This window comes from Tauraco erythrolophus, chromosome 27, assembly GCF_009769465.1.
Source record: "Tauraco erythrolophus isolate bTauEry1 chromosome 27, bTauEry1.pri, whole genome shotgun sequence".
Classification (NCBI taxonomy): domain Eukaryota; kingdom Metazoa; phylum Chordata; class Aves; order Musophagiformes; family Musophagidae; genus Tauraco; species Tauraco erythrolophus.
Window position 1 is genome coordinate 4,643,277 of NC_141491.1, and position 20,612 is coordinate 4,663,888.

General features: G+C 59.3%; 1 protein-coding gene across 1 annotated transcript; it reads left to right on the plus strand.

Annotated features, from left to right (window-relative positions):
• Positions 1-456: 456 nt before the first annotated feature.
• Positions 457-12,505, plus strand: DEF6 (DEF6 guanine nucleotide exchange factor). The gene is made up of 11 exons (XM_009991000.2): positions 457-666; positions 5,566-5,706; positions 7,437-7,622; positions 9,458-9,685; positions 9,767-9,913; positions 10,104-10,212; positions 10,295-10,593; positions 10,871-11,037; positions 11,243-11,441; positions 11,864-11,954; positions 12,178-12,505. Exons 1-11 carry the CDS (start codon positions 457-459, stop codon positions 12,387-12,389), a joined length of 1,989 nt encoding a protein of 662 aa, XP_009989302.2. The 3' UTR covers positions 12,390-12,505.
• Positions 12,506-20,612: the final 8,107 nt, after the last annotated feature.

Sequence of the window (20,612 nt, forward strand, 5' to 3'; positions counted from 1 at the left end):
TTGGATATACCCGAGGAGTTTTGGAGAGGAAGAGGTTCCTGCAGGCAAGGAAGGGTCATAACCCAGGAGGGCTGCAGTGGGCTACATCGCTCGCCTTCCTCGGTACGGCTGATGCCAAAACAAGCAGGGCTGCAACCTTTCCAAACGGCACAGCCCGTGCTCCCCCTGCGAGGGGAAGCTCTTGGTTTAAATCCCAGAAGGGGAAGCTGCTATTCGAGTCGAGGAGGGGATTTTTTCTCCACACAACACAAAACACCGAAAAAGCTTTTGATCTTTAGGCTGAGCTAGCAAAGGGTTACGAATCCCTGTCCCGTTTGTGCTCCGTGAGCTCTGGATGGTGCTTCCCTGGGTGTGCGGGATCTGTCTGGGTGTGTGGAGGGGGGTAAAGACCTGCAGCCCAAGGGACCGTGGGGCCGAGATGGTGCCCGTGGGCTTCTCCGGGGCGAGCCCAAGCAGATGGCGCTCCTGCTTCGCGCGTTCCCAGCCGCCCAGGGCTGTCGAGGCAGGCGGCTTCCTGGAACCGGATCCTCGGCCTCGACAGAGCCGCCTCTGCCCTCGCCGCCTGTAGCCATGGACCTGCGAGCGGAGCTGCTCAAGTCCATCTGGTACGCCTTCACCGCCCTGGACGTGGAGAAGAGCGGCAAGGTCTCCAAATCCCAACTGAAAGTGAGTTCCCGAGGGGAGGCTCGGACGGCCCCGGCACGGGGCTCGTGGGTGGGCTGCGAGGGGAACAGCGGCTCCGGGGATGCTTTATGCCACCCCTGGGTTTCCGCGGAGAAATTGTTAAATGTTGAGATTAATAAGACCTTGCTGCCACCTCCATGCTGGTTTTGGTGACGTTCTCCGTCTCTGTCTTGTCTCCCTTTAATAAAAAGTGGGGGGGAGTTCCTGCTCAAATGTGTTTTCAAGGTGAAAACGAGGCAAAATCTAATTTTAAGTTATTTTCAGTTTCTTATGCTTTTTATGCCCAACTAACAGCCCAAACTCGGTTTGTATTTTCTCGCTTGCTGGAGCACCCGTGTTTCTGCTTCCTGTTCAGGCAGTGGGTCGGTAGGTAAAGGCAGACCATTTTTAAACTAAAACTCCTCAGTGGTCTGGCCAGAAATAACACAGTGCTCTTAAAAAATCTTTGCTTTCCCCTCTCCCCCCCAGCCCCTTAGCAGCTTTGCAGAGGGCTCCTGCATTCAGCCCTTCATCAAAACCATCGTGGCTTTAAAAACCTTTTGGTTTGCCTCTGAGACAGGGTCTGGTCGAATCTGACAGGTTCCACCTTGGCTTTGACAATAATTGTTGGGGTTTGGGGTTCTTTTTTTCCCCTTTGCAAACGATGGGACTCCTTTTTTTGTTGCCGTGTAAACGTCCCGTTGTGGTTCTTAGGCTGGCACCGGGGTTGGAAATGCGGGTTGGAGCAGGGGGCTGCGATGCAGAGGAAGGACCGGAGCTAGAAACATGCAAAACACGGGGAGATGTTGCGTCAGGACTTGGCAGCTGCTGTCACTGTAAGATGAGTTGTGAAACGCTGCAAAGAAACCTCTTTTTCCTCTATTCCCTCCACTTTACAGGGCTTCCCCCAGGATGGACTGCAGGGAATGTGCTGGGCTTGGTGGGGGGGAGAATGTTTTGCCCCAAAATTAAGAGTTTTGTTTGCAGGGTCTGGAGGAGAAGCAGCGGGAGCCGCACTCCTACTGCTCAGCCACTGCCTTTGCAGCCGAGAGCCTTCGGCTGCTCCCCAGAGCCTCGTTGCGCGTGTGCCCTGCGAGCCAGGCTCACCCCTTAAAACTGCAGAAATACCTGAAGGAATTAAAGAAAATCCCAAAGTAGGCCAGAGCCTAATTCCCCTTGCTAATCCCTGAGGAGGGCTGCTGTTCTCCCCTCACGGCATCCCCTGCAGCCCAGCTTTGGCTCCTGAGCCCAGCCCAGGCACGCTGCTGGCCCCGAACGCGCTGGCATGAACACGTGCAGCACTTATCTCGCAAGATCTTTCCTGCCGAGGCTGCAGAGACCCCAATTTTAACAGCGATTTCCTAGAGAGTGAGTGCAGGGGGGCTGGGGGAGCTGCAAACCCCCGTGCAGGGGCTGCAGGGATGCTGGGGACGGCGTCTCTGCAGTGGCTTTGCCCAGGATGATGCTTCGGAAGGGAAGGGAGATTTGCCCCTCGCTATTTTTCCACCCGCCTTCAGCACCAAGACGGGCCGGCGGTGGGTTGGGCTGCGCCATTCCATGACAAAACTCAATCCTGGATAACTTTCCACCGGCCTCGAGATCCGGGGAGAGCTCATTTCCATCACCCACTGCTGTCGAGCACTGGCTTGCGTTTGCCCCAGCCTACACAAGCCAACAGCGGCGTTTCTGCTCGTCGCTTCAGTGCGGAAGAAATCCAGAGTCTGGCAGGTTGGACCAGTAACGTGTTAAAGCCGTTGCTGCAAGAAGGGTCTTCAAGGAGGGCGGGAGGAACGGGCGCTCACAGCGTTCGCTCCTACGACCCAGCCCTCGGAGCCGGGGGCTTAACTCCTCCGACCGACTTCCAGCCGGCTGCATAAGTAAATTTAGCGGGATGGCGAAGCGTGGGAAGCTGTTGGGTGCAGCAGCTGAGATCTTTGCACGGACACTCCTATGCAAGGCAGCGTGTGCGTATGTACGTGTGCACAGAGGTGTGTATCTGCACAGGAAGGAAAGACGGTCTTGTGGTTGCGAGCTACGTGTCGAGAGATGTCGGGTAGTTCTGGTCCCGCTGCAGTTACCCACCAGCCCTGCTCTTGGAGAAGCGTTTGTCCTCTCCGTGCCATCATCCTCCCTGGCTGAGCTCGGGGAGCATCTCCCAGTCCCCGCGGGTGCTGGCTGGGATGTGGTTCCCTCAGGCAGGGCAGAGCTGAGCCCTTTGGGGTGGCAAAGCCCGGCCAGGGCAGGCGAGTGGGAGCCACCGAGCATTGTCCTGGTGCTTTTGGGCACCTCTGCTCGGCTCCTGTCCCTCTTGCAGACGGAGAGGAAGGGTTTGCCGAGCGGAGCTCAGTCTCCTGAGCCTGCCTGCTACAGCAAAGCCCTTGGCGGGCAGAGAGGAGGAGGCAGGGGACAGGCTAGCGGTTTAAACGCGTGTCGGGGGGCACAGGGATCCCCCACCCGCTGCGTGGGGTTGCAGGCTTGGGGTGCAAATGGCGGGGGAGGTCTTGGGGGACTGGGTTAGCGCAGCACAGCCGGTGTACGGATCCCTCCGGGACAGGAGAGAGGTGCCTGCCTTGGACCCAGAGCTCTTCTGCTTGTTACATGCACAAAAGGCTCTTGGCACAGGCCAGTGAGTCCCAGTTTGGCCAGTAACAGGTCTGAGAGCAGCTCATTCTGTTCAAGCAGGGGGCAAAGCCCTCCTTGAGGTCAGGAGCTGATGGTCCCGGGGTTGGGCTTGAGCCAAGGGGTCCTGGCTGATGGGGTGGCGAGGTGGCCATCCTCACTCGTGTCCTTCTCACTGCAGAAAATGGGCAGCTAAAGGGACCCTCGCCACTGGCAAAGGGTCCCAGAGCTGAGGGTCCCCTGGGACAGGACTCCCTGCACCGCCAGCTCCGGCGAGGCTTTGATTTTCTCAGCAGGGCCCACCTGCTTGCACATGGGGAAACTGAGGCAGCAGCAATGCTCCCTGCAGGAGCCCTCATCCCCTGCTCCCACCTGCTGGGGCCAGAGGGGTTTGTGTTTAACACGGGGAGCCAGGCTCCAGCCTGAAAGGTCACCCCCAGCCCTGGCATCGCCCCTGGCGTCTCCCACGAGGGAGGAGAAGAGGGGCTGCCATTCTTCAGCGGCGTTAAATATTCCACCCCCGGCTCTGGCTGGCGTCAGCAGCCGGTGGCTGCAGAGCGATGGGAGTGGGGGGTGATGGGGAGCAGGAGAGAGGCTGGAGAACAACATCGGGGCTGGTGCCCAGAGGGATTTGGGATGCTCGGGGGTGTCGGGCAGACCTCTACCCCCGCCCCGGCCATGCCCTGCATGCCGCAGGGGAAAGGTTGCGTCACCAAACCGCTCTCAGAGCGTCTCTTCCCTTCTCTCCCCCGTTATTTCCCCCCCCATCCCTCGTTTCAGAGCCCGGGATGGGGGTTTCCCACCTGTCCTCTCTCGGGGTTGGGGCAGCCCTGGCCCCACACACGCCACCATCAGCCTGGCCGGGGCTTTCCTCCCACCCTGCCCCAGTTTCATTTTTTTGATGACTGCTCCGGTGAGCGGAGGGGCTGTGGTTCACCATGTGCCAGGGTGGATGGAGGAGCTCGGGGTGCCAGGCCACGGCCAGGGGCACATGTGAGACCTCCCAGCGCTTTCTGGGGTGCTGTGAGAGGCGGTGCGAGGGATGGGGACGAGTTGGAAACACAGAATGGAATGCCATTCCCAGACTTTCAGTCCATCCTGACGGACTTGTCAGCCATCCTGGATGATGCCCGGGGTGTTTCCATCCCTCCCCACCCCCGTGTGCTCTGAACCCTGAAAGGTGCAGCCGCAGCAGCGGTGCTCAGGGCTACAGCCTGCTCGGTGTTTGAGTGCAGGGTGGAGTCCTGCTGATAGCATCGGGCCCGAGGGTGAAAAAGAGAAAGAAAATCTGGTTGAGCAAGAACCGTCTCCAGCTGCAGCAGCCGCCATGGCCTCCGGCAGCTCCTCTCCTGCTAGAAGGAAATTTCCAGCCCTGCCTGGAGAGGAGCAGGGATGCTGCTTGAAATCTGGAACAAGAGGCATCTGCGAACCCTACAAGCCATCTCTGCAAACTCTGGTGCAATGGGACAGCATCAGTTTGGGATGCCCGTTTAACTGTCTCCTGCTTGCTGGGAGGTAAAGACAAGGAGACAACCACCGGACCGGCATGGTGAGCCGGAGGTGCTGGTGGTGCTCGTGGGCAGCCTTGCTCCGGGCTCTGGCTCCTGGCCCAGCAGTGCCGTGGGCTTTCCAGCACGTGGGAAATTCAGGAGCTTCAAAACACGTTTTGTTTTTGGGGGGACTTGAACAGAAACAGGCTGGTTGGTGACGCTCGCAGATTCCTTCTGGAGATGGTGTGTCTCCAGGTCACCCTCATCTGCTTCCCTTCCAGGCAAAGCCTTTTCTTAGTTACTCATAAATCTTTTCTTATTTTCAGCTTTGCGTCTTTCTGTGCCCCGTTGGCAGAAACCAACCGCTGCCGGGCTGGGCGCCGTCGTCAGTTGTGTTCTCAAGAAATCGCTCAGGGCAGCTGCTAAACAGCACGGCTTGGCGTGGCTTATCATCTTCTCTAGATCAAAGCGTGTCCTGTTTGCTCTGTAATGTTTCAAACAGCCCTTTTTAAAAATAAAAAAAATAAAAAAGTTCCCCACGTGCCAAGAAAGAAAAGAAATCAATGTGGAAGAATCCCCAATTTTTGCCTTTTTCTATATGATTCTCTAAGGTTTATATTTGGGAACGTTCCCCTGACCCTCTGCCAAACCCCAACCACGCGTCACCGCTGCGGCTGCAGGGAGGTGATGCTGGGCAGGGCACGGTCCCCGGCTAGGTGGGTGGCACTGCGGGGGTGGACTGGAGCAGGTTTGGAGGTTCTTCACCTTCTCCCCATCCCTCGTGCCCATCCAGGTGCTGTCTCACAACCTCTACACGGTGCTGTGCATCCCCCACGATCCCGTGGCGCTGGAAGAGCATTTCCGCGACGATGACGACGGGCCGGTGTCCAGCCAGGGCTACATGCCATACCTCAACAAGTACATCCTGGATAAGGTGAGCCCCTTGGCTGTCCCCCATCCCCGACCTGCTGCGTCTCAGCTGGGGACACTGCGGTCCCTGGTCTGCTCCCACATCCCATGGGAGCCCCATGGCTCCGCTCCCCTCCGCTCTCGGACATCCCGTGCCTGGATGGGTGGAAAAAGGGTACAGAGAGTTGGGGAGCACTCAGGCGAATGCTGAAACGAGTGAGAAATGTTTAATACCCAACGTTTCCTTGGCAAGGATGAAGGCAGCCCTTTCCAACACGGAGTTGCATCTCTGCCCACGTTTCCTAAAGGGCTCAGAGAGCAAAATTAGCCCCTTTTTCCTCTCCAGCCCTGTTGAAATTTGAGGTGTGACCTCATTTGGCAAAGAGGAGGAGAGGGAGGGGGCCAAGGTGCCAGGGCAGGAGCAGAGGTTGGGGTGAGCAGGGGGTTTCTCCCTTTTTTTTTCCACGCCGCTCAAAGGCACCTTTGTTTGGCAGAGCGAGACATTGCGGCCGGGTGCTCGTTTCCTCCAGGCATGTGAGGAGAGGAAAAATGTCTGACAACTTTCTTCCACTGTGTGCTCGACAGGAGGGAGGGCCCGGAGCTGGGTGCAGTAACCCTTCCCTCGCCTGCCGCTTCCCCAGGGCCAAGCCGTGCCTCTCCCCGGCGCGCGGTGCTCCATGCCAGTCTCCGTGCCAGTCCTTGCCTTGCCATGAGCTGGTCAGGAGCTGCCCAGCCTGCTCCAGGGATGCTGATCTCAGCTGCAGGGATCTGCTCCACGGCGAGCAAGGGCAGAGCCTTCCCCAGCTCCCTCTGCCCAGGGCGGGCAGCTGCCCGAGCTCAGCCCAGCCCCATCTCCCCATCACACAGCGGCCAAAATCCTTCCAGTTTCCCATGTGGTTCTTTGGGAGATGACGTTTAAAACCCCTTCTCCTGGTTTCACTACGGCTAATAAAATCCCAGAGGTGGCCTGAGAAGGGGAAGTGGGTTTTCCTGGTAAGAGGGGCTTTCAGCTTTCCATCACCCAGAGGTTTTTTTCTCCAGCTTTGCCGCTGCAGGCTGCGGTTCGCCCTCGTGCCGGCGGCGTGCGGCTCACACAGCTGGGATGGAGCGGCCGGACGTGGCCAGGCTCCTTTGGTCCATCACAGCTCGCCGGTGCCGCACCAAAATCGCCGCGTGAAGCAGGTCGCGGTGCCAGGCGGGCGGCCGCAGAAACTCCTGGAACAGGCAGCGGGGCCAAGGCTGATGGAGGCACCATTCCCGCCGCCGCCTGCCCGTGGGCCATCGCTTCCCTCTGCTGAGCCTCAGTTCCTCTTTGCGGTCCAATGCCATAGCGAGAGTGACCCAAAGTCGTGGAGGCGTTGGGAAAGTGGCCTTGGGAGAGCACCACACAGGGCTGTGTGGGCTTCGCCGTGGGGCTTCTGCTGGTGCTCCAAAGCCCAGCAGGTCATGGCTGAGCCACCGTGGCTGTGCCGCGGTGCCTGGGCACTGCAGCGATCCCATAGTGTCTTCTCTACCATCCGGCACACCGTGCCTGTGTAAGGGGACCTGTGCTGGGAGCACGTACTGGCACCGTGGGTCAGTGCCCGCTTACGCTCCAGTTGTGAGTCCCACGTACAAATCAGCCTGTGCTCCTCACCGGCAGGGACAGACTTCAGGTGTGAGGGTTTCTTCCCTCCAGTGCCCCCCTCTTTCCCCCCCAGAAACCCCCTCCGTAGCCCTGCAGCTCCACCTCACCCTCCTGGCTCCTGCCCGCAGGTGGAGGAAGGTGCTTTTGTCAAAGAGAACTTTGACGAGCTCTGCTGGACCCTGACGGCGAAGAAGAATTACAAGCCCGACCGGAACGGCAATAGTGTTGTATCCCACCAAGATGCCTTCAAGCTCTGGTGTCTCTTCAACTTTCTGTCTGAAGACAAATACCCTCTCATCATGGTGCCGGATGAGGTAGGACCTGCCTCTCCCCCCACGCCCCATCGCCATACCCCCAGGGCCGGGCGCGCTGGCAGAGCCCCGTCTGGGGATGACACATCCCGCTATCGCTTCCTGGCATGTCCCACCACATCCTGCAAGACATGGGGCTCCAGGGTGTGAGAGACAGCAGGCCAGGGGTGGGAGGAGGGGGCCATCTGCCCTGGGCACCCCCCGCTATGCCAAGGAGAAGGAGGGTGACTTGGGAGCAGCTGGGAGGACCCCTCCAAAATGCTGAAGCCTCTCACATATAGATGTCTTGGAGGATGAGGTGTGGGCCGGTCCATATTGCTCTTCCGTGGCCCAAGCCTATGCCAACAAGCTCTTTTGCCTGTTGTGAAATGAATGTGCCAGTTCTCAGAGCCCCAGCCAAGGAGCACCCACAGCTCAGCTCCTCCTGGGGCTGGTCCCCTGCCTAAAGCCCTTCCATCCCACCCAAGGGTTGAGTCGAGCAGGTGTTGGAAGAAGACTTCTCATTTTCATGGGGGAGAAAGAGAAGATGATGAGCGACCCTTAAAATCTGGTTCAATGGGAGGTTGCTCCCCATGAAATCGCTGTCGGGCTGGATGGGGCTGTGTCTCTTGGGCTGTTTTACACCACGAAGGCAGTGGCAGAGCAGACCTGGTTGTCCCTCTCCATGCCCGTTGCCACCAGGCACTCACCTCCTGCCCAGCATCTGGAGAGTTAAGAGCGAGGTACCCGGGCACTGCAAAGCTTCTGGCAGTAATCTCCAAATCTCCAAATTCCACCCTGCATTTGGAGGGGGAGGTTCTCCCTTTCTCCAGGGGTCAGAACAAACCATCACAAGAAGGTGGGCAGATCTAGGGAGGAGAGACAAGCTCAGAAGCCAAGAGCAGCCTCACCAGGAGAAGCTCAGCTGGGCAAGCAGCTGCCATCTGCTTCTACACCATCAACCTTCTGAGTTCAGCAGAAAAGCTAAAAAAAAAAAAAAAAAAAGGGCAAAAAAAGACAAGCAGCGCAGTGCTGCGCAGACGTAGGAGGGCGACCGCACTTCCTGCGCCCCAGGAGAGGTGTTTCCTGTTCCCCAGACCAAGACCAACTGAATCATCTTTCTGTTTACAGGGCTGAGCTTTAAAAAAAAAAAAAGAAAAGAAACTACATTAAATTCTTGCCCTTCTCCCAGTTAGATGATGTCAAAAAAAATCCACCTGGGCGCAGGGACTCTGCCGTGCGTCACCTTTCTGCGTGGCTCTCTGCAGTCACCTGCCACCCTTGGTCCCTAGATGGTGGGTAGGGGGGAGCTGGCAGCAAAACTTGAGATAAAATAAGTTTTCCCGACATCAGGTCAACAATTTTAGCTCTTTTTAAAAGCAGTTTATTCACAGTTTCAAAATGACACTCATCTTCTCCATAGGGACTTCTTGCCCTGCTCCTTCCCAGTGTTTTTACGACATCAGCGGTGCTGAGCTCAGGGCTGTGGTCTGAGACACCTGCCTTGTGGGCTGGGTTTGGAGGGCAGCAGCATTGGTCTGTTCTCCCTCAGGCACTCAACTTCTGCAGGGTTTTCTCACTCTGCAGATGAACAAGCCAAAAACATCTCAGGCTTGTGGTCGAAAGGAAAAACCTCCCAGTTGTGGTCAAGCTCTAAGCACTGTCAACCTGCTTATCCTGCCTGCTGCCTGGAACAGCTTGACCATGACCACCAAACCATCGCAAGGGGTGATACCTCTGGGATAAGGGTCCTGCATCTCCAGGCTGGAAAGAGATGTGGTCTTGGGCTCTCCAAAACGGGTCAGTGGGGTGGGGATGGTTCTCACTTCTCCCCATCACTGAGCTCCTTGTCCCCACAGGTGGAGTACCTGCTGAAGAAGATCTGCACAGCCATGAACGTGGAGCTGAACTCCTGTGAGCTGGATGATTACCTCTCCCAGGAGCCGCAGGGGCAGGGGGGGCTGACAGTCTGGCAGTTCCTGGACATGGTGAATTCGGGGAGGTTCCTGCGAGGCATCAAACAGGAGGCCATCAGCATGGCTGTGGAGGAGGTGTACCAGGAGGTCATCGAGGATGTGCTCAAACAGGCAAGGAGCCCACATGTCCTGGGGCACAAACCCCATCCTGCCTCCCACCTCGTTTTTGATCCCTCTGTCTCTCGGGCACAGGGCTACCTCTGGAAGAAGGGCCAGCTGAGGAGAAACTGGTCCGAGCGGTGGTTCACCCTGAAGCCCAGTGTCCTGTCCTACTACATGAGCGAGGAACGGAAGGAGAAGAAGGGGAGCATTGCGTTGGACAAGCACTGCTGCGTGGAGGTACGGCTAGAGCCACGCTCAGCTCGAGGTCAGGAGACCCAGGAGATCCTCTTCAGAGCCCAGGAAGGAGATCCCAAGAATACACAGCTTCACACCCATGAGCATGGGAGAGCCAGTCCTACAGCTGAAGAAAGTGGAGATGAGGTGGGGTATGGGTAAGGCAACACCATCCTGTGTCCTCTCATTGCAGGTGCTGCCCGACCGAGATGGGAAGAGGTGCATGTTCTGCGTGAAGACCTCGTCCCGCACCTATGAGATGAGCGCCTCCGACACCCGGCAACGCCAGGAGTGGACGCTAGGTTGGTGCCCACCCTGCACCCCCTGCCCAGCTTCCCTGTGGCCCCTTCCATGTTCCCACTGACTGTCCCCTTCCCTCCCCAGCCATCCAGACGGCCATCCGGCTGCAGGCTGAGGGCAAGAAGTCCCTACACAAAGACCTGAAGCAGAAGCGACGAGAACAGCGGGAGCAACGGGAGCAGCGCAAGGCGGCCAAGGAGGAGGAGACGCAGCGGCTCAAGCAGCTCCAGGAGGAGAAGGAGAGGAAGCTGCAGGAGCTGGAGCTGCTCAAAGAGGCCCAGCGGCAGGCAGAGATACTTCTGCAGGAGGAGGAGGAGCGGCGGAGGCAGCAGCATGAGGAGATGCAGAGGACCCTGGAGATCCAGCTGCGAGAGGCTGAGCAGGTGGGTGCATCCTCATGGCGTGTCCTGTCCCACTCATGGGGTGGGTGTTTCCTTCTCCTTCCCTTGCCCGTGGCAGCCCAGGAGGTTTGGAGGAGCTTTTAGGAGCACATCCTGCTCTTGCAACAATGCTGCTGCCTCTGGTCTCCTGGGGGCTGCATGTGACCCAGGGCCAAGGCACGGAGGGGTCAACACCACCGCGCTGATCATAGAATCACAGAATGGTTCCGGTTGGAAGGGGCCTCCAAGATCATCCTGATGGCTCCTCTCCCTGCCACAGGCTCGTGCCTCCATGCAAGCAGAGATGGTGCTGAAGGAGGCAGAGGCTGAGCGTCAGCGCAAGCGGATCCTGGAGCTGGAGGACATGCAGGAGCGTCTCCAGGAGGCCCTGCAGCAGGAGGTGAAAGCGCGGCAGGACGAGGAGTCTGTGAGATACGCGCAGGCCAGGTAGGACCAGGGCATCCCTGCTCTTCCTCAACAAGCCCCGCTCCCAGGGCAGTGGTTGGGCATGGGGACACGCTCCCCAGGGTGGTGCAGTGCTCCCCAGGGTACTGGGGTGTGCTGGTGGCTTCCCAGTATGCCGGCAGGGATGGGGGAAGCTGGTGGATGAAGGGGCAGAGGGATATCCTCACCTTTTGCTCTTCATTGGCAGGCTACTGGCTGAGGAGGAGGAGAAGCTGAAGCAGCTGATGAAGCTGAAGGAGGAGCAAGAGGAATATATCATCAAAACTCAGCGGGAGAAGCAAGTCCTCAAGCAGGAGATGGAGAACAAGAACAAGTGTCTGGAAGAGGCACAGAAGCAGCTGGAAGAAGTGAGAGTGAACAGGCAGCGGGTGGACCAAGACGTCATGGTGAGCATTACATCGGTGCCACATCCCTTGACGCCGCGAGCCCTGGGGGACTTCCCAGCCCTCCCCGAGTCACCTCCGCACTGGGGAGGACCCAGCAGCTTTGGGGACCAAGCTGGCGTTGCCACGGCGGTTTTCTGAGCTGCGCCATGCGCAGGCACGGGGTGGTTCCATGGCTGAGGTGGGACAAGTGTGTCCTGCCCTGGTGGGGCAGCACTGGTGTCCGGAGCGATGTCGATAGTGGGAGTGCATGGAGGGGGGAGGATTGGAGGAGGAGCCCAAGACCTAGAGGAGGGTGAGCTGGGTCTCCATCCCAGAGGGAGCCTCTAATCCAGGCTTACTCAGGGAAGGGAAATTCCTGCCTGCGCTCCCAGGTTGGGGGCTGTCGGGCAGCCAGCTCACCCCTCTCCTCTGTCCCCTCCCAGGTGGCTCAGCGAAAGCTGCGACAGGCCAGCACCAACGTCAAGCACTGGAACGTCCAGATGAACCGACTGATGCACCCCATCGGGCCAGGAGGTAGGAGACCAGCCGTCACACCCCCCCGGCCCCTCTGGACACGGCCACGCTGGGGCACGAGCCCAGTCTCCCACCCGTCTTTCCCTCTTTGGGGGCATGTAGGGGCTGGAAGGACCCTCACCTTTCAGAGAAGATGCCCCAACACCACTGGCAACCCTTTTCTTCGACTGAAAGGTCAGTTTGGACCCCAAGTAAACAATCCTCTTTTTCTGTTCGTCCCCAGACAAGCGTACGAACGTAAGCGGAGGAGGCTTTGCTGGCTACCAACCTCTCCTTTCCCGGAGAGATTCCTCCCTCAAACTCAAGCAGAAAGTGGAGGATAAAGGCAGCGACCCCACAAGGGACAACAGCAAGGAAAACGTGAGCAACGGTGGGAACAGCGGCGTGCCGCCGTCTCCGGATGCGGACACCATGGCCACAGAGCCCACCCAGTAGCCCGGCAGGATGGCAGAGCCCAGCAGGGAACCGCGGGGCCCAGCACATCCCTCTGAGCAGACACAATCATTACTGGTCATCTCTGGATGGAGACAAATGTCGACCAGTGCTGAGCCTATAGGTGACTACATATAAGGCAGAGATGCCACGACGTGCCAGGAGGCTCAGCCAGCCCAATGTCCGGGAGAAGGCAAGAGGGACATCTCCTCTGGGCTGCCCCGGTGTGTGGACTCAACTCCCCAGATCTCTGGTTTCCACACTGCTTAAGAAAAAAAAGGCCACCAGTGGGTCTGGACCGCGTGGCCCAGGGCTGCAGTTCCCCCTTGGTTTCTACCACCCTTCCGCATCGCCCGCTGCGCCCCTGGGCACATGGCCTGGCACCGGCAGCCGCTGGGGAAGCCTTGGCAGACGGAGCGGTGCCTTCCTGCTGCCCCCCCAGAAAGGCCAGGGTGTCCTCAACTACCACGTGCGTTCCCTGGAGGTGGTGGTTCGTCACTGGAGTGCCGTGGATGTTAGCAGAAACCAACAAGTGGTGAAGCTTTCAGAGTCGGTGCCCACAGAGCTCCTTCCCCGCGAATCTGTGGCCCTGCAGGAACCAGACCCCCTCCTCGGGGTTTGATTCCCGCTGGAGGAAAGAGGCCATTAAAAGAAATCACCTGTGGAAAGAGGCTCCGCCAGCGGATTTTGGGTCGGGCTGTGGAGGGCCAAGAGGGACACTGGTGAAGTGGCCACAGACAACGAGCTCCCCTCTGGGTGGCAAGGCTAAATTCTGGGAGGACCAACACCTCCTTCCGATTCAGGGATTATATCGGAAGGTAACGGTGCTCCGGGCTTTTTTAGGTCCTTGCTCTCGGACTGCGAGGCTCCCCACACCAACACCAGGGGCCGTTTTTCCAAACACTCTGTTTAAATACAGTCCTGTTCACCTGTGGCTTTGGGATCTTTATTGTATGGGGCACAGAGCCCCCGGTGACGGACGGGTCCCCTCCGGCACCCGGTACGGGTCCCAAGCCCGGTGTCAAACCCTGGTTCCCCATTGCTCCCGCAGTTCGTTAGGGAGATTACAATCAGTTTCCTAGGGTGGCTGTGAGCGGTGGCTCCCCCGGCTCCCCCCCAGTGTTCCTTTTTCACAATTATTTCCCATTGTGCCTGGCTAGGAGAGAGGCCGTTTCCACGGGTGCCGCGGGACAAAGTGGCTCCGTGTGCCCGGGATGCCCTGGGTGGTCCCGTGCCCTGGTCCCACCCAGCCTCACTGATGTTCCGTGAGGGCATGGGTGGCTGCAGCCCTTGCAGGGATGGCCCCGGTGGCCCTGAGGCTGCAGGTCAAACTCATTACTCTTCCTCCTCCTCCCCGCTGCACTGGGACACAGCAGGGTGGTCCCGAGCAGCAGCACGGCCCCGACAGCCCCATGCGGTCCCCATGCCTGGCCCTGTGCCATCCCAGCCAGTCCACTCGGGCACGGGATCCTTCCACTCTGCACGTGTTTCCTGGTGGAGCGAGACCTTCCCAACGTGCTGCAGCGAGGCATGCAGGGGCCGTGGTGCCAATCCCTGCAGCCTCCTGGGGCAGCCCTGGCGAGGCCGCTCCTCGCTCCGTGCGATCTGCAGGCAAATCAAGAACTGGGAGGGTGTAAAACGCCGGTATCTACTGGGAAGGAAATGGGCTGGGTCAAAACGCGCTGATGGGAGACAGCATCCTCCCCATCTGCTTCTGCTTCCTTAGCTCAATCTCTTCCCTGAGGAGGTGTCGGGACAGGTTGTGCCACGCCACACCTGGGCAGGGAGAAAAGGGCCACCTCCACCCTTTTCTGTCCCGCTCTCATCCCACCTGGGGCCCCTGGGAGACGTGGGGCCGCATCCCTGCCAGCGACGGAGCCGTCACTTTTCACCCACCCCAGGGCTGCGCCGTCAGACAGCTCCCAGAGCCGAGTCCTCGCGCAGCAAAACGCGGCACGGTAACCGCCGCGGGCAAGGACGGGCGTGGAGGAACAGCCAGAACCAGCATCAGCACCTGCCTTTGATCCGCCGCCGAGTCCGTGTGCGCCCGGATCCGTCTCATCCCGGAGCAGCCACCCCAGGGCTGGAGCTCGCCTAAGTCAGCAGTGGGTGCGCATCGTCGGCGCCTCCGACTAGGGATAAACTCCAGCGGCGGGATGACAGGATAGCTCCCGGAGGCGCTGGGAATGAGCAGCTCTCCACCGCTTCCACCATCCCAGCCCTGCGCCAGTGTGGGGGTCTGCACACCCGTGGGGTCTCCTGTGGGAAACCTCCTGGAGCTCCCCGTGGGATAACATCATGCGCGTGTTTGCAGAGTCGGAGACAGCCTTGGCGCTCTCTGCACCCATCCTTTGCAGCCCCAAACCCGCGGCGCTGCCGAAACGCTGCTATCCCACTGCGTTGCCTGGGGTGTCACATTTGAGAATGGATAAGGAATTGGCTGGATGGTCGCACTCCAAGAGTTGTGGTCAATGGTTCAATGTCCAAGTGGAGGCCAGTGACGAGTGGTGTTCCTCAGGGGTCAGTACTGGGGCCAGTGCTATTTAACATCTTTGTTGGTGACATGGACAGTGGGATCGAGGGCACCCTCAGCAAGTTTGCTGACAACACCAACTGTGTGGTGTGGTGGACACGCTGGAGGGAAGGGATGCCATCCAGAGGGACCTGGACAGGCTGGAGAGATGGGCCTCATGAAGTTCAACAAGGCCAAGAGCAAGGTCCTGCACGTGGGTCGGGGCAATCCCAAGCACAAGGACAGGCTGGGCAGAGAATGGATTGAGCAGCCCTGAGGAGAAGGGCTTGGGAGTGCTGGTGGACGAGAAGCTCAACATGAGCCGGCACCGTGCGCTGGCAGCCCAGAAAGCCAACTGTGTCCTGGGCTGCATCCAGAGCAGCGTGGGCAGCAGGGCGAGGGGGGGGATTCTGCCCCTCTGCTCTGCTCTCCTGAGACCCCCCTGCAGTGCTGCGTTCAGTTCTGGGGTCCCCAACATCAGAAGGACATGGAGCTGCTGGAGCGGGTCCAGAGGAGGCCACGGAGATGATGCGAGGGCTGGAGCACCTCTGCTCTGGAGACAGGCTGAGAGAGTTGGGGCTGTTCAGCCTGGAGAAGAGAAGGCTCCAGGGAGACCTTCCAGCACCTTCCAGTACCTGAAGGGGCTACAGGAAAGCTGGAGAGGAGCTTTGGACAAGGGTCTGTAGTGACAGGACAAGGGGCAATGGCTTTAAACTGGAAGAGGGGAGATTTAGATTGGACATAAGGAAGAAATTCTTCCCTCTGAGGGTGGTAAGGCACTGGCACAGGTTGCCCAGAGAAGCTGTGGCTGTCCCATCCCTGGAAGTGTTCGAGGCCAGGTTGGATGAGGCTTTGGGCAACCTGGTGTAGTGGAGGGTGTCCCTGCCCATGGCAGGGGGTTGGAACTAGATGATCTTTGAGGTCCTTTCCAACCCAAACCATTCCGTGATTCTATGATTTTCGGGAAAGAGAAGCTGGATCCTAATTGTGGGTATGTCAGCATTAGCAGGGGGCATCATCTGAGCTCTGTACTGCTCCTGGAGTAGCTGTAGTGGGAGCAGGGCCTGTGCTTTTCAAACACACCATCGCTTACCAGATCAGCCGCTGCTGCGGTTCACCTAGGGCGTGAAGGTATAAAATTAGCTCCATCTTAGACCTCAAAGAACAGCATCAACAGCAGAAGGCTCGCGACACCCCCAGCAGGCGGCTGATCTCGCCCTGGGGGGTGGAAAGCAGCGAGGGGCTCAGACTGGGAGGGGAGGAGAGCCCCAGAGCTCCCGCAGGCACCTCACAACGGTCCCATAGCGCCCGGCAGAACACCCGGCCGGGCAGGGCTGGGCTCAGCAGCGCTCCAGACCTCAAGTCCCAGTTTCATCGCGACAGACAAATCCCTGTTCCCTCCCTGTCCCAGCCCAGCGTGGGCTGTAACGTACTGGTTCCTGCTGGGCCACAGCGAATGCCTCCGGCTGTGCCACCGTGCCGCTCACATGGCGCCCGGCGCACCCTCCTCGCCGAGCCACGGCCCCCCACAGCTACAGCCACCGACGGGCCTGACCCGCCGGGCTTGGGGGGGGTTCCCGGGGGGTCTGCTGCCCGCTCTGCCCTCACGCTGCAGGCGGGACACATGCTCCCCCCGGCCTGCGCTGCGCGGACACGGCCCCTCTCTCCCCACGGTGTTACGGGCCCAGGGGGAAGGCTGGGGCCCAGCGGCGGGGCCCCGTCAGCCATGGCGGGGCCTGTCAGCCACGGCGGGGCCCTGTCCGCCCTGGCGGGCCCGGCGCAGCCCGCAGCCGCCGGGACAGGGCGGCCGTGACACCGAGAGGCCGTACAGACCGCTCGGGCTCCCCCCGGCACCCCGCGGCGGGGAGAAACCGCGCCCCGCCGCCATGCTGCACCAACACCCCCGCGCTGCCTTCCCAGCATGCCCCGCGAGCAGCGCCTACGTTTCCCATGAGGCCCCGTGCCCGCCAGGGGGCGGGGCGGGGCGGGCTTGGGCCGTTGCCGTGGTGACGCGGGAACGACTTCCTGGCGGCGGCGATTGGCTGCGGGCTGCGGGTATGCGGTGGCGTCAGGGCGGGCGCGGTGACGTGCGGCGGTGGGCGGGGCCGCGGGGCGCCGGGGGGAGCGGCGGGCCGGGAGCGGGGCCGCCGCGGGAGGTGAGCGGGGCCTGGCCCGGCCGGGGGGGTGTGGGGGACGGGGCACGGAGGGGCGGGACGGGACACGCGGGGGACGGGGGCACGGGGTGGGGTGGGGGGTGGCGGGGGCACAGGGTTATGGGGCAGTGGGGGTGGGGGGGGTGTGGGGGACATGGGGTGGGGGGCAGTGGGGGCAATGGGGGACAGGGCAGTGGGGTGAGGGGCAGTGGGAGCAGTGGGGGGCAGGGCCGTGGGGTGTCCTGAACCCCCAGAAGGCGGGAGGCAGAGTGTGGAGTGGAGGGGCAGGGGGTGCTGTGGGGTAACGGGGAGCAGGAGGCAATCTGGGGGTGCAGGTTTGAGGAGCTGGGGGTGCACGGGGGCTTTTGGAGGTGGAAGGGGCAAGGAGTGCTGGTGGCATGGGTCCTGAGCATCGAGGGGGCGGAGAGGGACTTGGGGGGCAGTGATTTGGAGGGGGCTGGGAGGGCAGGGACAGATGGGTGACTGTGGGGTGCAGGCGCTCATTCCTGCTTGTGAAATCAGGGAAGATGGAGGACAGGACATGGCCCAAATTAGGGAGGCTGGGGGGGGCAATCTGCCCTTCTTCTCTCCCAGGGATGGGGTGGCAGAGGGGGAATTGGCCTGTGGTTTAGATTGCCAGTGAGGGGCACCGCTGGGGGCTGGGGCTGGAAGGAGGAGAAGCAAGAGGGTCAGCGTGGCCCATCAGTGGTGCATCAGGTCAGGGGTTGCTCGAGGAGGAAGGATCTGAGAGTCCTTTTCTCACCCCTTGTGTCTCCACATTCTGTTCCTGCTTTCCCCGAGATCCCAGATAAAAGGTGTTTCCTTTTGGTCCCGCTTTTTTTCCACCTGTGAAGTAGGGGTACTGCCACCTCTGTTAAACAGGGGCTCTAAAGCGGGCGAGAGCTCTGCCGGAGGTCACTTGTCCCACACTGTGGATGCTCGTAGCCGAATGCAGGGAGGTGGTACCTGCACGCTGGCTGGGTTGAGGGTAACTCTTAGTTGGCTTTAAAAGCTCTCATAAAAAATCCTAGGTGGAAGGTGAAGGAGCACGCAGAAGTAGGTGACAGGACCTTGAAGCCAGAGACCTAATTTTCTTTGACCTCCTACTTCCCTCCTTTGTTTGGTTCTACGAACCTGTTGCATTTTTCCCTTCCTCGTCGGCTAGCTCCGAGCTCTGCCATTACAGCTATCCAGGATCCTGTCGTTACACTGAACTGTTCCTCCCCAGATGAGTCTTGACCTCCCCTTTCTCGTGTGGTCAAAAGGCCTCCTGGCTGGCTGTGCTGCCAAAAGTTTGTGTGCGCTGACACCACCTCCAGTGATGTTTAACAGCCCTGTTTGTTTATGCTCGGAGAGCCTCCAGCCCGTTTGCAGAAGTCAGGGAATTAAGGTTCGAAATCTGTTTACAAGATGGGGGTGTTGTAGTGTCCCTGGATGGAAAACGAAGGCACAGAATCAGAATAGAATCATCTGGTTGGAAGAGACCCTCAAGATCATCGAGTCCAACCATTCACCCTGCACTGTCAGGATCCCTAAACCATGTTCCTCAACGCCAAATCCACACGGTTTTTAAACACCTCCAGGGATGGGGACTCCACCACCTCCCTGGGCAGCCTGTTCCCATACTTTGCAACCCTCTCTGGAAAGAAAGTTTTCCTGATATCTAACCTAAATTTCCCCTGGCGTAACTTGAGGCCATTCCCTGTCGTCCCGTCATTCATAATGTGGGAGAAGAGACCGACCCCCATCTCCCTACAACTCCCTTTCAGGTAATTGTAGAGAGCGAGAAGGTCCCCCCTGAGCTTCCTCTGCTCCAGACTGACCAGTCCCAGCTCCCTCAGCCGCTCCTCATAGGACAAGTTCTCCAAACCCTTCACTAGTTTAAAAGCAGCTGAAGCTGCAGTCTGTCAGTGGAGCAGGAGGGAATACACTCCCTCTGTGCTGATCCCATCCATGCTTTTCCCAAAGCATCCATCTGCCATCGACTGTGTTGTATCTGCATGGCTTCAAGCAGCATCCTGGAGTAACTTCTCTCCGCCTTGGCCACCTTCCTCTTCCACAGCTGTGCTGGGAGGCCTCTTGCATGCAAATGGTGATCGTGCTTGCGGGAAGGAATCGGTCTGTTGAGCCCCTGCGTGTCGGGAAAGCCCCTGTGAACGGGTGGGCAGAGAGGCAGGCAGGCTTTGGATGTGCCGTAGGGTCTGGGTGACATCCATTGTGAAATTACGGAGGGATCTGAGCATAGAAAGAGGCTGCAGCGGTGGCCACCCCATAAATCGGAGTCCCAAGGCTGGTAGCAATGTTCATCTCTTGAACCGGTGACCTGCTGGTTGAAGCAGCCCATGTCCCATTTCTCGTTTCTGCTCCTGCCATCTCCATGCAAACTCCCTTGCTGCCTTCCTGCGGAGAATCCCTTTCCCCTTCTGCCACAAACACCCTCCAGGCTGTGCTGCGGTGGGAGTTGTCTCCGTGACTTACCGTGTGTCAGCCAGGGATACAAGCAGCAGCTTTCAGGAGGGACGTGCGGGCAGGTTCCCTCCGTGCCCTGCTGAGCTGGTGCCAGCGCTGCCCTGTGCCTGGTGGCGATGGGGCATGCCCTGGCAGGGAGCTGCCAGCAGGACGAGGTGAGCCAGCAGTTTAGTTTTAATTTCCAGATCTCTGGCAGCAGCGAAGCGCTCAGATCTGGGATGGGAGAGAGCTCGGGGTGTGATTCATGCTGTCGTTGGCAGTGTCAACATTACGCTTTGTTACCAGATCGGGGATGGGCTTTATTGCTGGTGGAGATGGAGAAAACCCACTCCTGGTGCACCAGTGGGGTTGTGATGACTTGATTATTGTTCCTCATCCGCAAAAATAAAGAAAAACTTTGGCTGAGGCGTTTAGAAGAACTCCCTCCTGTTTTGGGAGGGAGGCCGTGAGAAACCCGCTGTAGCTTGAACGTTCTCCTGGGAAAGTGAAGTTACGGTGCGTGGTTTTATGGCCCCCACGAGAGCAGCGGGATGGGTGCTGGGTCTGCGCCCCAGCCCTTGCTGGGACCGTCGGGCAGGCTTGTCGCAGCCCCCTTGCCCATGAACCAAGGGTATCACCATGGGCTGTGAGTTTTGTGTCGTTGGCCGCAAGAAAGAGCGATCCTGGTGGGAATGCTGCGAATGATGCTCTGATGCAAGGGGCTGGGTTTCATTTTTTAGATCTCGCACTCGTGCCCTCCCCTGGGTGTCCCTGGCCTGCTTGGTGGCGTAGGAAACACCCTCCGCAGCCACGCCAGTGTACCAGGCACCTCAGCTTTGGGAACAGGGAATATGCTTTTGCTTTTTCATCCTTGTCAGAGCAGCTGCAGCTCCCGGTGCCGTGTCGGAGCCGGGAGGTGCAGGAGGGCGTGCGGCACGGGATGGGATTCGCTCTCTGCCCCGAAGTTGCCCCCTTGCAACGGGGCTTTTCCATTGGGGTGGGAGGAGCAGCGAAGCCTGGGCAATGTCAGGGAGGGTACATGGGTTCAAGTAGCATCATGTTCACGACATCTTTGTTTAATATGCTAGTCCAGTTAGTCTGCATAACTGTCTA